This window comes from Hermetia illucens, chromosome 5, assembly GCF_905115235.1.
Source record: "Hermetia illucens chromosome 5, iHerIll2.2.curated.20191125, whole genome shotgun sequence".
NCBI classification, from domain to species: domain Eukaryota; kingdom Metazoa; phylum Arthropoda; class Insecta; order Diptera; family Stratiomyidae; genus Hermetia; species Hermetia illucens.
The window spans coordinates 70,683,145-70,705,894 of record NC_051853.1 but is presented as its reverse complement, the minus strand read 5'-3'; the positions used below and the strand labels follow the sequence as shown (position 1 = coordinate 70,705,894).

At 40.5% G+C, this 22,750-nt stretch overlaps 1 protein-coding gene across 2 annotated transcripts; it reads right to left on the bottom strand.

Moving 5' to 3' along the window:
• Positions 1-2,773: 2,773 nt before the first annotated feature.
• On the bottom strand, positions 2,774-10,824 carry LOC119657804 (probable insulin-like peptide 7). Of its 2 annotated transcripts, none has more exons than XM_038064900.1 (4): positions 10,706-10,824; positions 3,465-3,595; positions 3,232-3,395; positions 2,774-3,013 (listed from the first exon to the last, which is right to left on the bottom strand). In XM_038064900.1, the coding sequence occupies exons 2-4, from the start codon at positions 3,569-3,571 to the stop codon at positions 2,829-2,831; spliced, it is 456 nt and encodes a 151-aa protein (XP_037920828.1). In that variant the 5' UTR covers positions 3,572-3,595; positions 10,706-10,824; the 3' UTR covers positions 2,774-2,828. The 2 variants fall into 2 exon arrangements, with proteins under 2 accessions (XP_037920828.1, XP_037920827.1); XM_038064899.1 differs by having other exon boundaries at positions 10,689-10,823.
• Between the last annotated feature and the right edge of the window lie 11,926 nt (positions 10,825-22,750).

Genomic DNA, 22,750 nt, shown 5'->3' with positions numbered 1-22,750 from the left:
ATGCTTTGTATTTAGTATTGACTTTATTTCCATATTTATGGAAGCTGCGCTTGAGGTTCCTGCGCAAAATCTGTCTGACTTTCATGTGCAGCATGATGTCATGAGGGAGTTTGTTGTATACAATCTCATTGACTTTGATCAACCTGGTATTCCTGCCTGTAGCAGTATTGATGGCGTCTGTAGCCAAAATGGTAGCTTCTTCGATTTCTTTGCCCGACAGATGACGATCTGTAGCGAGTTTGTTCAAGTTCAGCATTAGTGCTAAATCTGACTTGAATTTGTCCCAGCCATTGTGGGCGAATGTTCTGGTGGTTACCTTGATTCGCTTCTGTAGTTGCGAAATTGAGGCCAGTTTGAGTTCAACTGCAAAATGGTCGGACATGCCAGGCAAAGTTCTACTGGAAGTTACCTGAAAACTTTGCTTGGCTTCGTCAGACACCAGGAAAAAGTGAATGATGGACTGAATGGACTGGCTCTCCGGGTGCTGATCGCTGACAAAGCAGCTATCGCCGCTTCTATGGATTTTAATTCTCTTATTGAATAATAAATCTAACTCCACCATACATACATACGTACAACATGATCAGATCATTAAGACGCTAGTATTTGCTACCGACATTCCTACAAAAAAAATCGTATTCGCACTATTAATACCAAATTTTATTCCAACAGGATTCGTATTCGTACTCGTAAATACGAATGAATTTGTATTCAGCTGAATTCCCCGAATTCCCTTGTGTAAATACGAAAATATTCACTTTTTCGAATTATATAGTTAGAGCAACACTCAAAAGAGCAGCTCATAGACTATTTCGTTTAGATGAAAGTGAACACGACCTCTGATTCAGGAGAATATGTAATATTTTTGGAACTTTGTCCTTGGGTTTCCGACTAATGATCGAAGAAATATGATGTTCATTGTTTAAGCTTGGAATTAAACAGCTTGAAGTTTTGACTACTCTGGCAGCCGAAAAACTCCAATCTTTTGAATAGTATATGTTTTGGTTATTGGAGGACTTTCGATGTTGGATCCGGATATGATTTCCAATTTTTGAACTCTAGACCGCATATGCAATTTTGGCCGTTGTGCTCAGGAGAATTTGAGATTTATTCAGAACTGATCGCAAATTTCTTGTGTGTTTCGACAACGGAGAGTCAATGCTCTTTATAGTCCCTAATGGTGGATCGACTAACTTTTGAATTTTCGGAACTTGAAACACTTTTCCTTTTTCATTGACAGAATATCCTCAATTTTCAATTTATGCCAGACATAAGGGTTTATGGCAATCATATGTATAAAATATACATTTTTTGCAACGCTAGGGGTGAAGGTTTTTAAGACTCTTTTTCATCCAGATAGTCTAGTTACGTGTGTGGTAGTGGACGAACTTCTGGATGTGCTAACAAATACTGAAATACAGGTCAAACGTTACGCGGACGACATTGTTTGAATCTGTAGGGACAAATATGAGGATACAATATGTGCTAGAATCGAAACTGAATTAAGGGTTACTAGTGCCTGGGGCAGGAAGGTAGGACTGCGTGTCAATTCAACCAAAACCACCATAGTACCGTTCACTAACAAACGCAAGCTTGATCACCTAAGAGCCATAAGGTTACATGACATGGAGGTGAAATGAGAAACAGAGGTAAAATATTTAGGAATTACGCTAGACAAAAAATTACTCTGGAAGACGCATGGCGGAAACACTTGTCGAAAAGCTACAATGGCCCTGATGGAGGTTCATACCAGGTCATAGATAGATGTGCCTCCTTTAATCTCCAAAGAACTACAGTGGGAAGAATATTCTGGCTGTCTACTCCGACTGACAGCCAAGCAGCGATCAAGGTACTTAGGTCCAACCAGGTGATCTTTAAACTGGTGTGGGAGTGCCTTCACAGACTGAATACGCTCGGCTCGTTCAATAAGGTCTGAATATTCTGGGTTCCAGGCCATGTTGGGTTGGAAGGCAATGAGGCAGCGGACGAACTAGCCAAGAAGGGAACAGGGACGCTTTTACACGGGCTAGAACCCTTCTGTGAAATTGGAAACGGGTTCATGGGTATGACATTAAAAATGAAGAGGAACCGTTGAGGGAACTATACCAGGAATGGAGTAGTCCAGGGTACTTATTGGAGGTTACGAATCCAAGCGCACAAAGGATTGCATAAACCTGACCAAAAAGAACCTCCGAATCATAGCGGGAGTTGTCACTGGTCACTGTCGGCTAAACTGTCACCTACGGAAGTTAGGGATATCTACGGACACTGCCTGCAGGTTCTGTGCGGAGTGTGATGAAACCTCTATACACGTTCTGGGACAGCGTCGAGCGCTTGTGTAAAGTAGGCCGAGGCACCTGGGAGAACCCTTAATAGCAAATGCAAAGTTGAAAGATTTGGAAGTACGGAGTATACTAAAATTCCAAATGGTTCTAGGCTTGCTTGTGATACTATGATTAATAGGTACACTATAACCAGTAAAAGGGGCACAATAGTTCTTTGAGTTTTGTGCAATAGATAAAAAGAAAATATTCAATTCGATTTTCCAAAAAGTTGATTCTTCTTCAAGTTATTCACCTAAAAGTACTGACATATTTGGTAACGAATGGGGGTGGCGGGTAAGGGATGGTTTGAGAGGATGTTTGGAATGAAATTATTTTCGGAAATTTAATTAATTGAGAGACAACAACATATAATATATTACCAATTATCATTGTATATTTTTCATATATTATCACTTTTATTATTATTTCGAATAGTTAAAGACAATAAATTAGCTATGATAATTCCATTGTATTTTACATTCTGCGAGATGAGCACAATCCACTTTAGATATCATAATGATTTCGTCGTTTATTCGATGGACAATATTCAGCATATTCCTCCCATGTGCATCCAACACGAGTGCAACATTCATTCGTTATAGAAACTCTAGAAGACCTTGCACGGCTTCTGCGGGTGCGTAATAGTTTTTTGGCTGTAAACTTTTCTAACCACGGATAAGGTACTATTTCTGTAAAAGTGAAGTAAAATGTAACAAAATATATTATATCATTATATATTAATTAAATAAGGTCAGAGCCTTATTTTATAATTAGCAATGAATGTCTTGACTAGAAATTTTAGCTTGATTCATTTAAAACCAATTAGCCTAAGGCGATTATCCTTCGAAATGATATATACACAAAACGTAAATCTAAGTGGCCATAGTAGCTAATATTATATGCTTACTGCTAAACTGGGATCTTTTTTTGATGTCATCTGGATCCAAACCATTCCTTCGGGTTAGCTTGTATATGTCCTTCTTACACGCCCATTCGAGATGTCTTGTCAATTTTTCGCGACATCGGGAGTGACTTTCCTGATGCCAAACCGTCTCCCAATCGGATGGCGTTCTGTAAAGAAATTAGTTTGAATTTAGGAATTAATTAAAATTTATATTGTGGCTGAACATATGTTCTTACCTTTGACTGAACAGTAATTCTAAACCTTCGTCATTATGGCTAAATGAGGTTCCGACTACTTCTAATATAATGCACAAAGCAGTTACTTGGGAGAATCTAAGCTGCATTGTGATTTTTTTCGAGAGTTGGACCTGAAAGAAATATTTCCCTTATTTGAAGAATTACCTTATATATAGTTTGCATTCGTTGGCATAAGTGAAACTATAATATTATGAAAACTATATTAATGAAACAATCCCCTATCTTCTTGAAAATGGTAGAATGAAGACTGCGACCAAAATTTCAATAAAGATTCCAAATAGAGAGGGGCGAATGTGATCGAATTGGTAACATCGATCAAATAATTATAATATATTTGAGAAGGCTGAGATACTGGAAAGCATTTGGTTATGCAACAAGTTTCCTTGGAACTAAGAAAATGAATCATTCGTTCCTTCTACAAAATAGCAACGGCAGGACAGATACAACATTTTACCGCCCCTTCTTGCAACAGAGATTCCTCGAGCGTTTCCAATATGCGCCAAAGACTGTGTAGCGGGTTGCAGACCGGTATCGCTTTACTACTCGCTGGGATACAACACTGGCTGTTGTCAGGGAGCATGTTCGACTTGAGGGCATCGCGGAAAATGGTCGTTGGGTCAGGGGCAACACTTTCAGTACTCACCCAAGCACTCTTCTTCACTATCCGGCTGAAGCCTCCGCTGAGGTTCGGGACGAATTCTAAAGTGTGTGTATAGAATTTCCTGAAATGGATTCTTTGTATAGACCAGGTATTCCCAGTATAGTTTTCGGTAACGGAAACAAAAGAAAATTGAAGTGGATTTTGGGGGTTAACCGCCCAACCGCAGAAGGTACCCATTACGCCACTATGGTGGGCATGATATTTGTGAACGTTACCGAAGGGGAGTGTTGACGAGGCATAAACATCTTGAACAACAGAAGGGACCCTGGTATGGATCGGGTGCAGAATTTCTGGTACAAAAAGTTCATGAGCTTACGACAGCGTCCAGCACACCTGACCATTTGATCTACGCATTAATTCCGAAACTAGCAAAGTATATGGAGCCCATCTGTGTAGAGTATTTCCAAGGGCACTGATTGAGCCTTTTGTATGGCATTGAACGCCCTTTCATTGCTACTGAATGATGTTAGAGGGCATGGTTTTTCAATTAAATATGGCCTACATGTTAAGTGAGACCTGACACGTTTAATGTACTTAGACGACATCAAGTCGTATTCTGATACTGATGGCTACCTTAGGAGTTTGCTCCGAATAGTAGATATGATATTGGATGTAAAATGGATGGAATTTGGTTGAGACAAACGCCGAATCCAAGTCATCTGCAAAGTTTAACACCAGCCGTATGTCGAGGCAGACTTAAGTGCTTAGGAATTCAACAAAGACGAGTTGGTGTTTTGATGGATGTACTGCTGTCTGAATTCCTGCGATGAGTGATACTGATGCGGAAAAATGACCGCGTCCATGATCTTATGTATCAATGAAATTAAAGTTGAACCGAAATGGCGAAACTAAATGTCATTGATGCCATGTACTATGTATCACAGCTTGGAAAGACATAATATACTTAACAATTTTAGATGGTTCTTCTAAAGCTGGTTTCAAGTTTGGGCTAAGTGAGACAACCTATTCTTTCGAAAGTAATGGGAGGTCGTTTGAGTGCAGTTTGGTCACAACTGGCTGAAGTTTCCAACACTTAACCTAGCTTTGCGGTTTTTGTTTGCACGGGTAATATTGTCAAACTCTGCCATACCCCCGCTATGGGAGCAGTAGTGGTTTTACATGCTATTCACTCTCTTTCCGCTTGGAATCATTTTCGGTCATGCGGCCCTCAGAGTAAAGGTGAGACAGCGTTCGCTGAGTTTTCTTTGCTCTAGACGAAACTATTAGTCTTCATTGTTAAAAAAAATCTCTGTAATTTTTTTGCTGCATCTGATCATTACGGCCTTGGATGGAGTGCTCTAGCACACTTCAAGGCCCTGACCTAATTGGATTGTCGGACCCACGATTATTATTAGCATGAGCTAGAGAAAGCCGATGTCGTATTTATCAATGAAAATTCAATTTTTCAAATATAAGTGAACCTATAAATATTTATTTTTTTACAGGTACTTTCAACGACGAATCAATGATTAGGATAAGAGCGAGAAGTTTCTGCATTTAAGTGCGCAGGCCAGTTCTCCCAATAATCGGCGTAAAGCGATTAATGTAGGATTGGCTTTCTTGTCACACATTTAACAGTGGTTAAAATCTTTGAATCTTACGATGAAAATAGTGAATCTAGCATTGGATTGATGCTGATAATATGTGTATATGATCTTATAACCGGTTTCTGACAATAATAGAAATTTACCTTTTAGAGGAAGCTTCTCCTAACAGTCCCAATTTAGAATAGGAAAGGCCTTATTGGCAATGACAAAGTCTTGGAGACGGCAAAAATAAACGTGAAAAGTGTGTAGATATTAGTAATTTTTACAGCCTTGAAATTAGTTGAACACTGCTTGAGCCAAGACATAGATCTGGCTCTCTAGGGTTAACACGTAATGTTCACACATATTCAACCACGCCTACGCACCTGTTCGCCGAATTGGACTTCAACTCCTTCCTGAAAGAGAGAGAGCGAGAGAGAAAATCAAGAATTAAATCAGCTTATTGACCAGTTTTCTGTGGATAAGTTAATCACAAGGTGAAAGTGGCAGGTGATAGATCATACATTGAGAAAAGGTGACAATTCGATTGAGTGGATGTAATGGTATCCACTATCCGAGGATTTTTTTCGGAAAGTCTTCAATGGTGGCATGCATTTAATGTTTTGCATCTAACAAAGGTGTAGATTGCTTCGATTTTGGTCTAATTTCATTTGCAACTTGGTAGTGGTCTTCTACTCATTTACACTCTATATCGTTTGATAACGGTGTCCAGTGGTTTAAATTGAGTTGACCAATTCTTTTGTCTTGTAGAAATAGTGCCACTATTATTGACAACATTTTTACTAGTCAATACAGATCTCGCTCGCTATCACGAGTGTCCAGTTCATCACCTTTATAGTGGGCTGTCTGGGTAATAGTGATTACTACGGAAAGGAGCAGAGATGAATTTGCACGGACCAGGAGCCTTTTGTGCAATCGGAAACGGGTTCATAGCTACCACATTGAAAAATGAAGAGGAACTATACTGTGCGAACCTAGCAGGAAAAGAGCGGTCCAAGTTGAACCTGGGGGAATTCGAAGCCGAGTGCTCAAAGGATTATTTAAACCTCACCAAGAAGAGCCTTCGGACTGGGGGAGCTATGGATATCAACGGACTCTGCCTGTAAATTCTGTGCAAAGAGTGAGCAAACCCCCTTACATGTTCTGGGGCAGGGTCTGGCACTTGTGCAACGTATGTTGAGTCACCTACGAAAAACTTACTACCACATGTTGAAATACTTTGAAGTAGGGAATATATTAAAATTCCTGGCGGTTCTAAGCTTGCTTCACATACTATAGTTAATAGGTACACTATACCCTGTAAAATGGACACAATAGTTCTTCCAGGATGCAGTGTAACTTCCCTTAACAGAATTTATTATTATTATAATTAAGAAGAGAGAGGAGAGCAAAGCAGAGAAGAAGATCTTGCAGTCTGATTGGGGTCGAGGAAGTCACTATCGGGGAAGTTGGTTATATGAATATGAAAATCAACTCTAAGGAAGTGGTGTGGATCGTTTGGAAAACATTCAATTTTAATGGTATTGCGTGTTGCGCCTTGCGTATTTACATTAATCGAATTCATGTCCGAACAAACAAACTGATACTACTTTCCTTTTTGTCAATGAATTTAATTTAGTCTATTACCCGAATAAGTATTTCGGCAGCCACTTGCAGCCTTCTTCAGTGGAATTCTGCAGAATCAGTTTGTTTGTTCGGACATTCAATTTTAAATCCCATTTCCGGATGGGGCGAGGGCTCCGCTTCAACTCCAATGAAAACTAGAGGAGGTTACCTCCCTCCCCACCCTTAAAAAGGGAAAATGGGGAGGGTATGCAAGGGGAAGGAGAAGGTCCACCCTCTCTAATCCCGTTAAAAAATTCCGGCGCCATTCCTTAAATGGTTATGACACCTCAAAGTGGGGCTATTTCCATGTTAAAATGGTAGAATTTAGCTCAAAATTTCGCCCCTGCAAGCAGCAAAGAAAGTATGAAGGAAGAAGCGGGAGATCCTCTTTCTCAAACCCCGTTGAAGAATCGCGGTCGTCATTCCCTCTTCAAAAGGTTATATTGTTTCAAATGTGGGGTATTTTGAGATCATTATGGTAAAGTTTCAAAGTTCCATCCCCGGAGAGGGAAGCGATAAAGAGATATGTTCAAGATTCGTGGCAGTCATCTACTGTTGAAAACTTACGATTAAAAGACTATTTTCATATCATTGATAAGCTTATTAGCAGGCCGATCATCGTCGCGATATGCAAGAGGTTTGCGGAGGGGACCGCCTCTTGCACCTCTACCCCTTACCGCAGTCATGGTTGTCTTACAAATAAGCTTATCAGCAATATAAAAATAGCCCCATTTTCGGGGCGCCGTAAGTTATAAGCTATAGCTTTTTCGCAGGAGAGAAAACCAGGACTTTTTTCTACTTCCTGCATACACTCTAGGGTTGGCAAATCCAATTTTACCATGATCATACCAAAATATTCCCCATTTGCGGCCCTTTTTTTAACGGGATCGCGAAGAACAATTTTTCAAGGAGCTTTGAGAAAGGACTCCTGCTTCTTCCTTCATACCCTTCTTTACCGTTGCAGGGCTAAGTTTAGAAAAAAGTCCTAGCTCCACTTCGGTATGAATAGAAAGAAGGGAGTTTTGTTTTTCTTCTACATATTCTCCCGATATGGATGGACATTCAAACTTGGACATATTGGATCAGGGCCTTAAAGTGTGTTAGAGCACTTCATTCAAGACCACAGCGGTACGAACTTTACGATAATGATAAGAGAAAACCCACTGTGAAGGACCATAACCTTTTAACGAAGAGTGACCACCACGAGTTTTCAACGGGTTTGACACTTCGCTCTTTCCTCTTCACAAACTTGCAAATTCCACCTTTATCGATCGTTTTTAAGGTAAGTCGAGGTGTCAGGAGGTAAATGGAAATGGTTGCGGGAATGTTGGTTGATACTAAATCGAGGATGTAAGTTATTGATTTTCAAATCTATTAAACCCAAATTTAGGGTGGATATGTAGACCGGGTGAACTTAATTATTCAATCGAAGAAAAGTTGATGAGGATGAAAAATAAACTTGAATTTTTGTTTGCGGAATATTTCGACAAGATATGAGCGGGATGCAATATACAACATATTTTGTAAATTTTTTCCATTCCTTTTATCTTCAAAGGAACAGGACCTTTCCAAAAAGGTGCTTTAAATAGGATAAGGTACCCGTAAAATAACTGGTAAAATAATCCTCGATATATATATCTGATTGATGGAAATCATGTTGCTTTCACTATACTGACAGCATTAGAGCCTTACTATCTACAGTTGTAGACTTTGCCAAGTTTGGATTTGTGCTAAACCTGAATATGATTGACTTTTTAACGATTCCCAGGAGGCATCCAAAACGCTATAAGATAGCGCCTTTGGAGCATTTTGAGCAGAAAAGGTTGAAAGCTATCACTGGAGTGGGCAGTACAAAATGTTATATGCTGTACCAATTAATAAAGGAAGTCTATGAAGACAGAATTCTTCTGTTAGTACTTTTTAGTTGATTAAAGGTGGTGATCTACTTGAACTCGCTTTGAGTTGAGTTGAGAGACGTTGAAGGTAGGTCTCTTCCTAGCTACAATCAGTGAAATCTAAAAATATAGATAATAGAGCACCAAAATTCAGTGGAAGATATTAGGCTTTAATATTTTGTTGATATTTTTATTTTTTGAGCCGTATTTGAGAAGTGTTTGCTACCATTGCCTACATGTTCCAAGTCTGCAACCAAATTATTTCAATCATGAGGCATGACGTATTTTGGCTCTACACACTGCAATATGGGTTCATTATGGTATTAGTAGACGAGTCGGCGAGAAGTTACAAAGGGCAGAAGAGAAGTGCGTATCAAGAATTGTGTAATATAGATAAGGATGGGGGTAAACTTCTCGGGAAGCTCTGGTGGGTGCGGAAGCAAATAGATAAGAAACAACAGCGATGGGACGTAAATCTTCAGCTATAATTAAATATACTGTCAGACACTTTGATTCGCAGGACGGCAGTAATTCCATTTTAATTATATTTGAGATACTTCAATCGGTTGTCAATATCACTATTGGGAATTCATTAAACTCATCTTCAACAACATCCTTTTCGTTTTTATCTAAAGGCTGTTGTATTTTTTCATGGATTCTGACTTGCGTTATCAAATACAATTATGCAACTATCTAGAAACTCGAAATTTGACGTTACATGACATCTTGAAAAAGCATTCTAAAATATGAAATCTGAAACCTGCAATTCTTTAAAAATCCTGATGAAAAATACAGAAGCTACAAATGAAGGGGGTGTAGGCAGTCAATTGACGTCATAAAACCCGGACAAGTTTCGAGACAGTCTTTTATAGCTGTTACAGGCCTTTCGTTGCGTTTGCCCTGCTGTTTTGACTCAACATTTGCATACTTTTATATTGCAAAAGAGAGTGAATTCGAAGTATAGTTTGATCAATAAAAGACGACTAGAAACACTTAGAGAGTGTTGATAAATTTTCCAGCCCCTCTTTCTTTGAACCATGGTATTTCTCGAAACAACTGGTAAATTGAGTATTGTAATTGAAAAGTAATACCACGGGTCAACTCCACACCAAATTTTGACGCTACTTTGAGCCTTCAAAATAACAAAGTCATTTTTAGCACTTTTAAATTTGGATAGTGGAAGGATTATAGACTTGACTAGTTATTTTTATGTATTACATGTCCTATTGGTAGACAGCTCAGGAAGCTTTGGTTGATTTTTTTATGATACACTTTTCGTATGATTCGTTTGCCATGATCCAAATCCTTTTCACTCGTATCGCTTATTGGCAAATTTGCGAAGAACGCACTCATGCAGAACCTTCTGCTACCCAAAAATTCAGGGTATTCACAGTACGTAGAATGATCGTTCTTGAATACAGTCTTATTATAATTAGAATTAAATTGATATAAACTGTAAACTCCCTAACTTTAGAAGCACATCGAAAAAAATCACCTTGAAAATCCACTAACCAAAATTCATCCCCAAAATTTACAAATATGTTTTATGACAGATTTTATTCACTATCACTTATGTTTGGGTAATCCTTTTGTAAGTCCGTCAATCCATGTATTACCGCTGAGAATACCAGAAGATAACTATCCAGAATGCGGCTCCTGCAAGCGGTTAAATGAAGATTCGACTAAGTAAACAAAAATCGTTGCGTTTGCGCGCAGAATATTGAATTTTATTAGGTTGAAGTGACCTTTTTTTTGCCATGTCGATAACTTGGTGGTTTCCATATTTTAAATATTGCTTAAAATCAATGAGTGGTTTTGATATTTTTCAGTTGGGTGGTATTTTTTAAATTCATATCTATTCTTTAGAAAATGCAGCAGCCTTCGCCTTCCTCCCTGGTGACGTACACAGAGAATGTGCATGTATTGATGTAGGTATGTATACACACTTGCAGACACGAAATGATGGTCAGGTGCCTGATTGACTTTATCAATAAAAAATATATTTGTTTCTGGTTTCCTGTTCTTTTGAGGTGATACACGACATTGCCACCTTTGCAGGTAAACAATCTCGTCCTGTCCGAGTGGATATGGATACAATAAATTGAATCAACAAGTCGAGGTGTTGAGTTAGATAGGGAGGTGTCGTGTAAAATTGTCTTCTGACGGATGAAAATTGGTGTGCTTTGAAAATGGCTCTCTGAAGGGAATAATTGGATGTTAATTGCATGTGTACTCAGATTTTTTTCACAATAAATATTTTAAGGATTTTTTTCCTGTGATATACGAGTATACGTATGACTGCTATCATGACCTATGTAGAGGATAATACTTCCGCGCCATCGTTGTTGGTTTCTGACAACGTGCTTCAGCGCCTCCGGTTATCCGAGAGATTTGCAATCTTCCTCCACTAAGGATCAACGATCTAGGACTAGCCCTCGTCATTCATTCTGGGATAGTGGATTCCCTTGCATGGTCTAAATATGTTACCTATCCATTGCCACTTCCTAGATATGCGAAACGTTCAATGCGTTCGATATTCTGGCGATTAATGCAAACAGAAAATGTGCGATGAAATCCTTGGTTTCGTTCGTATTTATTATATTATGTAAGTAATAGTTTTGCGAGGAGACCATCACCCGAGGCCTTCCCTCAATTTGAATGCGTTAATGGCGAAGGTAATATATATCACTTCCCAAAAGGATGACTGACCGTTTCGTTCAGGGCAGAGGGAACTTATCGCATGATGTCTCACCTCCACTCCGTCATCCTTTCGAAAATTTAGGTATTTAGCTCAGAAAAAGAGTCCATGGTCCATAAAAGTGGAATAAAGTTTCTTTTCAATTCCATCAACTGAAATGCGGACTTAGGATGCCCTGAATCCTTAGACAAAATAATTTCGTTTCTGTTTTGGGGAGCATCCCGTTTTCGCATGTTAGGCTGGGTTAGCATATTATTCACAAACGGTGGAATTTCACCAAATGTTACACGATTGATAACCGTGGCGAAGTGTTCCTTCCGCCCCTTCAGCCGCTCATCATTCTGGATGAGAAGCCTACCGTTAACATCTCAGCACCAGCTTACAACCAAATGGTTCTAGCCCGTTTAGTGGCGTCTTGCTTCTTTCTGGGCCAGCTCTTTCACTGCCTCATTGCCTTCTAACCCTATGTGACCTGGAACCCAGAGTATCCAGACCTTATTGAGTGAACAGAGCGTGTTCAGTCTGTTAAGGATTTTCCATACCAGCTCAAAATTTACCTGGTAGGACCTAAGTGCCTTAATAGCCGCTTGGCTGTCCGTTAGAATAGACATGTTCTGCCACCTATAGTTCTTTTTGAGATTGCAGGAGGCACATTTGCCTATGGCGTATATTTCCGTCTGCAATATGCTGGTATGCTTACCCATTGGTTCAAACTGCGTTTTCATTGGACCAATGATATTAGCGCCTGCTCTTTTTGTCGTAAGAGATCCGTCAGTGAACCCGGTAATCAGTTTCTGGTTTGAGCCATATGTTAATGCCACGCTCTCCCAGTTTGCCCTATTGCTCCAAAGTGGTTCAAACTTCTTATCGAAGTGAAACCTCGTTATTGTGCTATCCGTTGGTATAAGAAATTTGGGATGCCGCCTAGAAAGAATATTAATTTTCTTTGGATTTAGTCAGCTCCCGGTCTCAATGATACTCCCGAAGATTGTGAAGATCGCCATCTTTGCAGATGTGTAGATGGAGAGTAGTCAATCCCAGAACGATCTCTAGCAATGCCGTCGGGCAAGTTCTCATTGCTCCATTGATACACATGCTAGCCAGTTTTTGAAGTTTGTATAACTCCCTGGATGTTGTTCTGAGTTCGGTTCCGTCTGCCCAGATTACCGCCCCTTAGGTAATCATAAGCTTTATTATTGCAGTATATATCTAGTGTTTTATTCTCGGGGTGCTTTCCCATTTTTTCCCTGCTATGAACCTTCGAGTCATCAGAGTTCTCGTGGCTTTCCGACATGTTTTAAACATGTGTCTTCTAGTCATTCCGTGTGACCCCCAAATATTTCACCTCTGTTACTCGTTCCACTTCCATTCAATGTAATCTAATCAAGTTTCCGCTTTCTAGTGAATGGTACTACATATATTGGGCATGGCTTGATTTATGGTAAGCTCCGGGTGGATCCTCCATATTTTCACTCAGGTGCCTTGTGTAGGAGTGCCAGTCTGTTCTCCTGAGATTCCTTATTATTCTATTTACTTCCTCTTGTACCACCCAGGTGTTGGTCACGAATATTGGTGTGTATCCCACATTATGTATTTCTAACTTATTACTGAGGATGAATTCCAGAAGGTACCCACTCGATTAATGTCGCTGCTTCCCCAGACTTCATGGTGGGCGTTGACTTCGCAGCCGAGAGGAATTGGGAGCGCCTTCCTCTTGCAAAACTTCATTAGTCTAACGACTAATTCCGGTGGGATCCGAATGTAGTCTCCTGGCAAGTATCCTGATGCCACGACTGCCTCTCGACAGCCACGAGGTTTCCAACTACTCCAAACTCAGAAATAAAGTTGAGAATGATGGAAGCTCTTGATTTTTCAATGCCATCCCAAATTAAATTTCTCCATGCAGACTGTCCCCGATACACCCAGGGTTCTTGAGCCAGGATTATTGCAATGTTATTTTTGGAACTTGCCCCTGCAATTACTGCAGATGGGGAGCATTTCCCTCTTGCGGGCTGGTTTCTGCTGCTCCCCGCTTTCGTGGCTCTAATACTGAAGTGTTTGCCCAGAGCCTTCTCCTCTGGTTACAGGCCGTCCTTCAGATAGTGCAGACACCGTTTAGCAACTGCGCCACTGAGACCAGACTTGCCTTTGCTGGTTCCTGCTTTTTGAGTGAGGACTTTTGTTGGCCGTGGTCCTCGCAGTAGGCTAGCGTTGACCTTGGCTCCACTGGTTGACTTCCCAACTTTTCCCCTCTTATATATATATATTCACCTAACTCACAGTGTTACGGAAATGTGCCTCCGCCTGATGGGCCACTTTGTGTGCAGTACGGGGTCCCGTTTGTTTGTTGTTTGATTTGTTTTATTGTATTATTCGTATCATTTCCACGAGAATAGCTCCCCCCCCGTCCTTGGCTGGCGAACTAGAGAGACTACCTGCAAATCCATTGCTGATGACGATATAGTCGGTTCAATTCAATATTCGTCGCCTGTCAGTCGAAATTCAACTGTCTCCATGGCACTGTGCTCGAGCACTGTGCTACCGATGAAGAAGTGCATTTAGAGAACACCTCCAAATCCATTGCTGACCGCAATATGGGTGATTCGATTTAATATTCGTCGCTGAAAATATTGAGAGCGTGTGTTGGTGTTAGGAGGTGAACAGTTGGTAAATGAAAAAGGGTAATAAACGGAGATAGAAAGGTGTTGTTGAAAGCTTAGGATGGGTCGCTTTCTGATTGAATCCGTAAGTTCGGATTTGCTATGGATTAGTGGCATAAAATATGCGAAATGAGGATATCCGCGATTGATATGGGGATGCACTGATCGTTGAAAAATTGCGAGAGCGGCATCTTTGATGGTATAGTTATGCAATTCGGCTAATGGGAATTCAGTTGCCAAATTTGGAATGAACATCAAAATCGATGGGAAATGACCGGGCGTCAGCAACTGGATTTTCAAATGAACGGTAGTATATTTACTTCCAACTAGTTGAACACGTGCAAAAGAGTTAGACGTGAAAGTGTTTCATAGCTATGAAACGTATCTATCGTTAAAATTTAGATTTGTATAGTTAATCTATTTTGAGCAGATACCATATTGTTATGGAGGGCATTTAGTGGTGTAGAAATCGCATAAGGGCAGCTTCGTGGCTTTTTCCAGATTTTTTGGTTAGGTGGCGTCTGAGAAGCTCGTGAAATAAGTGCCCCCCCCCCCTTTTGCTCGCTTTACAATCGTTATCTTCGTAATTTTTGAGTACTTGGGTGCTAAGCCCAAAAGAGGGGTCCAGGAACCAAAAAAAGTGAGTCGGTTCTCCCTGTTTGGTCCGGTGTGACATAAAGCGCTTATCCATCTTTCATATCCGAACCAAACATTTAGCTTTGGTCCAGCTTAGGCGCAAACTATTGACGGTTTTATATTGTATATAATTCGCAACTACTACGGGTTTGTGATTATATAGAAAGGGGGGATTTCTATCTGTTGCCCCTTTCGGTCACGCTGCTACCAGAGCAGAGGAGAGGCAGCGTCTGATCAGTTGCCTCTACCCTGGACGAAATCGTTACTCGTCTTTGTAATATCTTGCCTTAGCTTAACTTGCGTATCAAAATTAAGATAAATTTATTTAAAATAATACGTGGTGCATAAACCAATATAGCCAATATTCCATAGTTAACATTCTTTTGGTAGCGACTTTATGGTTGGATTCCAGTTTCAGAATCTAAAATATTTATCCAATGACCGAGCTACCTCGCTTTACCCTCAAGCCATACCGTATAGTTCCATTCAGGATCTAGAATGACCTCCTACGAAATGGAATATATCAACAGGTAAAACGTCAGTGCGATGCTTTCTTGTTTTAATAATGTTATAGTCGACTGTGCTCCAGAATGGAGCCAATCAAATAGGATTTTATTTACAACAGCATTTGTTTGACTTTTCCAAAACATTGTTCATGACGAATAATGAGAAATCCAAACATAATATATTGTCCTGGAACTTGCAGCTATATTATATGTACGTGTTTGTCGATAATAACGTCCTTTTTATTACGATTTAGTCACCTCTGGATCAATATACTATGGTACATACCAGGCCTAAGATGAAACGGTAGGTTGGCCGAATAAGTCATCATCACATATTAGAACAAGGACAGTACCTTCATCATACATACCGCTATATATAGGAGGAGTTTTCCATTTAGGGAATTGTTTATGTGTTTTGTTATGTGAGTGGGATGTTAGTTAAATGAAATTTTAGTGCTTTTTTCTTCATTTGAGGTTTGTGTTTTTTCGTTTATTTCGAGTTGCTACGTATGTCTGGTATGTTCTGTGAGAAGTCGCAATAGACAGGATGAGAGGGTAAGTGACAAAAAAAATTATTCCATTGCTCGCCTGTCTGTTTACTTTGCATGAATCAGCTTATTAAAACTGTTCCAGGGATATTTTAGGGACTATTGATGGGTAATCGTCGAATGTTTTTTGAATTGGGGTTCTTTTGGAGATGGATGTTAAGGTAACAAGTCACAAGAAAGATGGATGGATTTGAACCCTTGGGCCTGTCTGCAAATTAAGACGCTGAAATTGTTATTAAATTTATGTCTTTAATGAAAAAAGTTTTTTTTTTTGCAAAGTTATTGTTTTTGCTACACTTTTTCCGGGCTGAAACAGCGCCTTAGATGGGTTACGACCGTACGGATCCGTCTATTGAAATGTGCGCACCCTCCTTGACAACGGTATCGAGGGTCGGTGTCGGTCCGATGGTAAACGCGGATTCGATAATGGATTGATGTTGATGGCTGCTACAAGGCGCGCTCTCATATCTTAAAAGTCGGAGACAAAATCTTGACTGTTATGTTTCGGTCCATGTTGAGCGCACTGCTCAGCATCAATGCAGTTTTCCGATAGATAGGAAAAGGGGACTTTCTACTCGCAGTTGGATGCGGTTCAGAGGAGGCTTCCTAAAGGTGACATTGTGATCGTGAACGGTGTTATGAGCCAAGTTGGGCTCTGATAACACCTCGCTCGGACATCGGACATGTGATAGGGAGGTGTGGTTCTGGTGACGAAAATTAAGCACAAAGCCAAAGCAAAAGACCCCTTGACCCAAAAGCAAAACTGATTCACCAAGGAATTAAAAAGAACATTAGCTGTTGACAAAGATAGTCAAATAGCGACCTTTGCAAGCAATCTATCAGATGGAGAAGGCACTAATTACTCTGCGTTGAAAATAATAAGGACCAATCCAACTCAGAAACCTGTCCAACCGATAATATTCATTAAGTACTCCGCTGGTAATTGGATCAAGGATTGCCTGTAGCAACTGTAGTTATTGAATCCAGCAAACCCATCAAATTCTCGTAAGTGGAATTCCTCAAAAAAAGTTAATAATATAGACGCTAATATCACCCCAGGCCATGAATTAGCAACGGTAAAATGATTAAGTGTCCGGATAGCTGAGTGGTTAGAGCACAAGGCTGTCGTACGGAAGGTCGCGGTTCAAATCTCGCTGTCGGCAGTGGGATTTGTATTGTGATTTGACGTCGGATACTAGTCGACTCAGCTGTGAATGAGTACCTGAGTCAAATCAGGGTAATAATCTCGGGCGAGCGTAATGCTGACCACATTGCCTCCTATAGTGTACTGTAGTGTACCGTTACGGTCTTCAATGAAGTGCTCTAACACACTTCAAGGCCCTGATCCAATATGGATTGTTGTGCCAACGATTATTATTATTATTCAAATGATTAAGGAAATGCAGGAAAATAAAAAAACAAAAACAAAAAAGGAATCATTTATACATCCAACTCCGTATCAGCTATTATCCAATTCATTGCAAACATGCGCGCATTATAGTTCTGCTGGAACTGAATAAGGACGAATCAAAGGTACAGTTATGTGGGCCAATCAGCCTCCTCCCAACACTATCTAGTTTTTTTGAAAGACTCTTGCTAGGTAAGATATCTCCCATTCTAAATGCCTACAATTTTATTTCTGAACAACAATTTGGCTTTAGGCAACTAGTACCCATATCCTTCGCTGACGATACAGCGACATAATTCTCTCACATCATTCCATTAGCCTCCCCCACGGAGTTCCAATTGCAGGCAGATAAAGTTCCGTAGTAGGCCGACAAATGGCAGATAAATAGCAAGTATTTCTTTTATGAAACCATTTGAGTGGATAATTTTCCCATTAGTACCTAGCACGTAATATATATGCATATATTATGTGAGAATATCTACTCTCGCATGATAATGACATTCAAAGTCTTGAATTTGCATAGAAGCGACATCTTTGACCTATTATAACATTATTAGTAATAGTGCGATTTCCACCAAACATAGTAGGATCATGCTCTATGTTATAGCCTACACTGCTGCACTCATGATTCTAGGATGAACTTAAGGGAGGTTTTGCAGTCAATTGCTAAAAATTGTAGGAATATACTATTTTTAACTTTATTTGAACAGATATCGATATGGAGGGTATTTCGGAACGTATACATATAGTGACAACCTCTTCAGTTTTTTCAGATTTTTCGGTCGGATCGTTTCTGAGAATAGGTCCGTGAAAGAAATGGTAATTTTCGACCTTCCGCACTCCCCACCTTTCCAACAAATGCCAAAATTAAGACCGGCGTTGAAAAGTATTAATCGAGACTTTTATTTCATACCTCACATGACTATATTTGGAGAAAAAATTATACCCCCTTTTCCATGTGTGGGGACGTCTTCTTAAATTCGAAATAGAATGATGTAATTCACTGAATTCGTGAATGTTCACAATTCTCACCTTTCCATCGAATTTGGTGTTAATCGCTGTGTTTTCGAAAAAAATACGTGTGACAGACAGATAGACAGACACAGAGTAAACCGATTTTAATAAGGTTTTGTTAATACAAAAACACGACTAAACAGAAAATTACGTTCACTATTAGAACAAAAGCCGCAAATATTTGCGGGGTTCATCAGACGACTGATGACTGACATGGAAATATACATAATTATGAAACGAGATTAGAAAATATTAGTTTACAAATCACTCATGAAGTCAATATGGTCATAAACAATCTAATTATGGAGACAAATAAAAAATCGAACCTCGGTGTATTCCAATTCAGACAAAAATAATCAAAACCATTCTAGGTTCCTCAAAATGTGTAAGCAAAAAATTATAGCATCGGTTTAAGAATATATGAAGTTCGGGTAAATGGCACCTGTGGGACTGAAGTGCCCCACCGAACCTGGCGTAAATAGGAGTGCATTCAGAAGAGTTTCAGTATTTCTGGGCGGACTTTCACAGTTAATTTTGTCAACTTTTTAGGCTTTTGGGACATTCTCCCCGTTCCTAAAAAAGCGAAATGGAGGGAAGCTGACTGACCGTCTCTCCGCAAAACTATTCATTGTTGCTCCTGTAGTCCCTGCATAGTTGCAATTTCTACTTATCCACAAATCTTGGGTGGTTGTGTGCTCCGCAGGGATAATAACTAAAATAATCCTAGAACGCTTCAAAGAACACCTCGAAAGCTTGATGGACAGGTGGTTCCCGTTCCGGATCCTTCCGCACAACAACATCCTAAGGATCATTGTTTGGTGGTTTCTGTTCTAGATGCACCGATTACATTAACAACAATCGTATTTTGTCGCCAATACTTTCTCATTCTCGGTGATGTTTTTCATGTTGTCTTAGCTGTAGGATGTACAGAATCTCAATGGGCAATGTCATTCTTCCTTAAAAACCTTAACTATGCTGATGACATCTGCTTGCTTTATTGTCCAGTACCGGACGTTAGTTAGATGGCACAGAATTTGGAAAAGCAATACCAAGGTTCTTAGTCGGATGGGTCATCAAAACCTTCCTATTTCCAAAAACGGGCAGAACATCCCGGTTTCGTGTCGAGGTCCACTAATTCGATAGTAGTATGTAAGTGTCCATGTATAGTATGTTCTAATAACGCTTTCGCTTTTTGATTGAAAATGTAGAAACGTAGTTATCTCAAGACTAACATTAAGTTGAAACTATTCCATGGTAATCTTCTCTATGTGCTGCTCTATGAAAATAGCATTTCGAAAGTCACCGTCAGTGTTCCTTGAGAGCTCCAAGCTTACATAAACTTATGTCTGCGTTGGGTCATTGAGGGCCAGAACTTCTTCGGCATATGGACCAAATCCCGATGTATTGATGAGAAGGCAGAAGTCGCAGCAGATAGGCCATACATTAAGAAAAAGGCGAAAACCCCAATGGGGGTGATGCTATTCACTCTCCTAAGAAGGCCGATGAGTGGGTCGTCCTAGAGCTTCGTGGTACAGAATAGTGAAGGAAGAGTGTAAGCTTTTTAAAAAGTCATCGAGGGGAGGGCCGAAGTATATTATCAGGAACCGATAGCAATAGGAGTGGTATATATATATTTTTTGTTCGTATACGGAGGTGGAAAATTTCAGAAAAACACGTCCGCCCCAGCTCCGCCGCCCAAACACTGGAGCTACAGCGGACGCGTGTGGGATTCGCACCCACTAAAAACCACCCTCGGTCTCTCCAGCCCCAGCCCCGCGGGACCACCATTAAGGTATTACTTCGCAGGGTACGTTTGCCCTTAGGCTTTTGTCCTTCTCTTATTTGCGGCTTTCCTTCTTCTTTGTTCCTTCAGCAACTCCTCCGCATTTGGATGATTGCGGAGCAAACCATAAGCCACTTTTCCTCGGACTTCAGCATCCCCTTAACCAAGTTCTCTGGGGTCATGTTCCTGCCCAACACCTGGGTTAAGCTCTTCCTCTCCATCGCAGATCTTGGGCAGTGAAATCGCATCGCATCTGGGATAATTCGGACAATCATTTAACCTAAAGCGGTGCAGATACTGCCTGTAGCAACCACCGTGCCCCGTGAGGAACTGCGCAATGCGATAGTTGGTCAACCCATGTTTCCGCTCAAGCCACACCTTAATGTTGGAAATGAGTCTGTGCGTCCATCGACCCTTCGTAGACTCGTCCCATATGTATTGCCAGAGATCATGCGACTCTGACCTTACCGCTTTTTTGCGATCTGTATGCCCCTCCATACGTCTTGCATGGTACAGGACACTCATTTCCTTAGCCAGAATTTCCACAGGGATTATGCCTGCCAACACCAATACTGTCTCTGCTGATGTTGTTCTAAAAGCACTGCAAACGCTCAAAGCCATCAGCCGGTAAACCGAATTCACCTCCTTCCGCCGCTGAGAGCTTGCAAGCGCCTCCGTCCACATAGGTGACGAGTAAAACAGGATGGAACACACCACTCCGGCAAATGCTGTGGTGGCACTGGCTCCCTGCTGGCATGCATATTCTAGGTGCTTCTTAAAGCTCAACTTGGTGTCAATTATCACCCCCACGTATTTGATAGACGGCTTTGATACGACCGTATATCCACCGACTTCCACTTCCACAGTGTTATTTTTCCTGCCGTTCGTTATTAAGACCGCTTCCGTTTTCGCGTCCGCCAAGGTCAGCCCGGCTGTTCCTAGCCATGACTTTACCGCTCTCACTGTTTCCGTCGCGTAGACCTCCACATCTTTTGGGTGTTTTGCTGCAACAACCACAGCTAGGTCATCAGCAAAGCCGACAATCGTAGTCCCCTCTGGGACGGGGAGACCGAGCACTCCATTATACACGATATTCCACAAAAGGGGACCAAGTACCAATCTCTGTGGTACACCGGCTGTGACAATGTACTCTTTGGGGTCCTCATCCATCCCGTACCAGAGAGTCCTCTCTGAGAGGTAGTTTTCGACCAAATTGGCTAAATATCCGGGGACACCTATGCCAGTCAACGCCCCTTTAATTCTGTTGCAATTGGCCGAGTTGAATGCGTCTTGACATCCAGCGCCAAAACGGCACAGCAGCCGCCATAAATCAGTGCACTTTTTGCCAGGTTTACCACCATGTTAATTGCGTCGACCGTAGAGTGGGCACATCGGAAACCAAACTGAAGGAAGAAAGAGTGTAAGCTTTTTGAAAAGTCACGGAGGGGACGGCTGAAATATGTTGCCAAGAACCGATAGTAATTGCACTTAGGGGTGGTATGTAATATGCATTATATTAGAAGTATATAAGAAGTCGATTTGCTATGGAAGACTTCGGGCCCTGTAACTAGGTTAATTACGCTGAGAGAGTGGAAGTTAAATCTGACTGCTTAGTATAAAGGAAATCCCGGATTTTTGACGATTGCCAGTTCGTGTAAATTCACTCAGGTGTAGCAGTTCTCTGTTGGAATTTTATTTAAAGAAAAATTGTGCCATATATTGATGAATTTCACACATTTTAGTAGATTAAACGTTCCTCTGAGGCCGCCTTGATTTGAATCTCATTGCAACTAAATGTATGAGTTCATTCATTGCAATTCATTGCTTTATTTCAGAATATCAGAAGCTATATTCTATTAAGGGTAGTTGGTAAGAACAAGGCCAACCATCCGGGCTGATTTTATACATAACTCCTTGACGATATTATGATTCTACCACATTTTGATTTTTCTTTCCAAATAATTGGTAGTCCTTATTTTTAGGTCATTCACCCCCATAAACCACAAAAGAATTTCAAGATGTTTATTATTATATCTACTGATTGTCCCCAGCTTCTCTTATCCATTTCCTAAAAAAAAATTATTCGTACCAAAGTTCGTTCCGTTCGACTTCCAATGTTGGTCCCAAATTTGCCTGAGCCAGATTGTTCACCCCAAACCTACACAGTTTAAATCGACTTCTTATTTTCGAGTCTACAGGAAGTAAAAAGTCGAGACAAACGGAGTAAAAACAGTGCATCGTTTCATAATATTCATGCATTGGAAAACCTTGAAATGAGCAGTTGAATTCCTTTTTTGATAAACC

What these genes read in the sequence shown, in the direction of transcription:
- LOC119657804 (XM_038064900.1), bottom strand. Translation starts at nt 3,571, where the DNA reads ATGCAGCTTAGATTCTCCCAAGTAACTGCTTTGTGCATTATATTAGAA. An exon ending in GAATTACTGTTCAGTCAAAG is followed by an intron (nt 3,396 to 3,464) that starts GTAAGAACATAT and finishes ATTTCTTTACAG; the next exon opens with AACGCCATCCGATTGGGAGA. An exon ending in AAAAAGATCCCAGTTTAGCA is followed by an intron (nt 3,014 to 3,231) that starts GTAAGCATATAA and finishes TCACTTTTACAG; the next exon opens with AAATAGTACCTTATCCGTGG.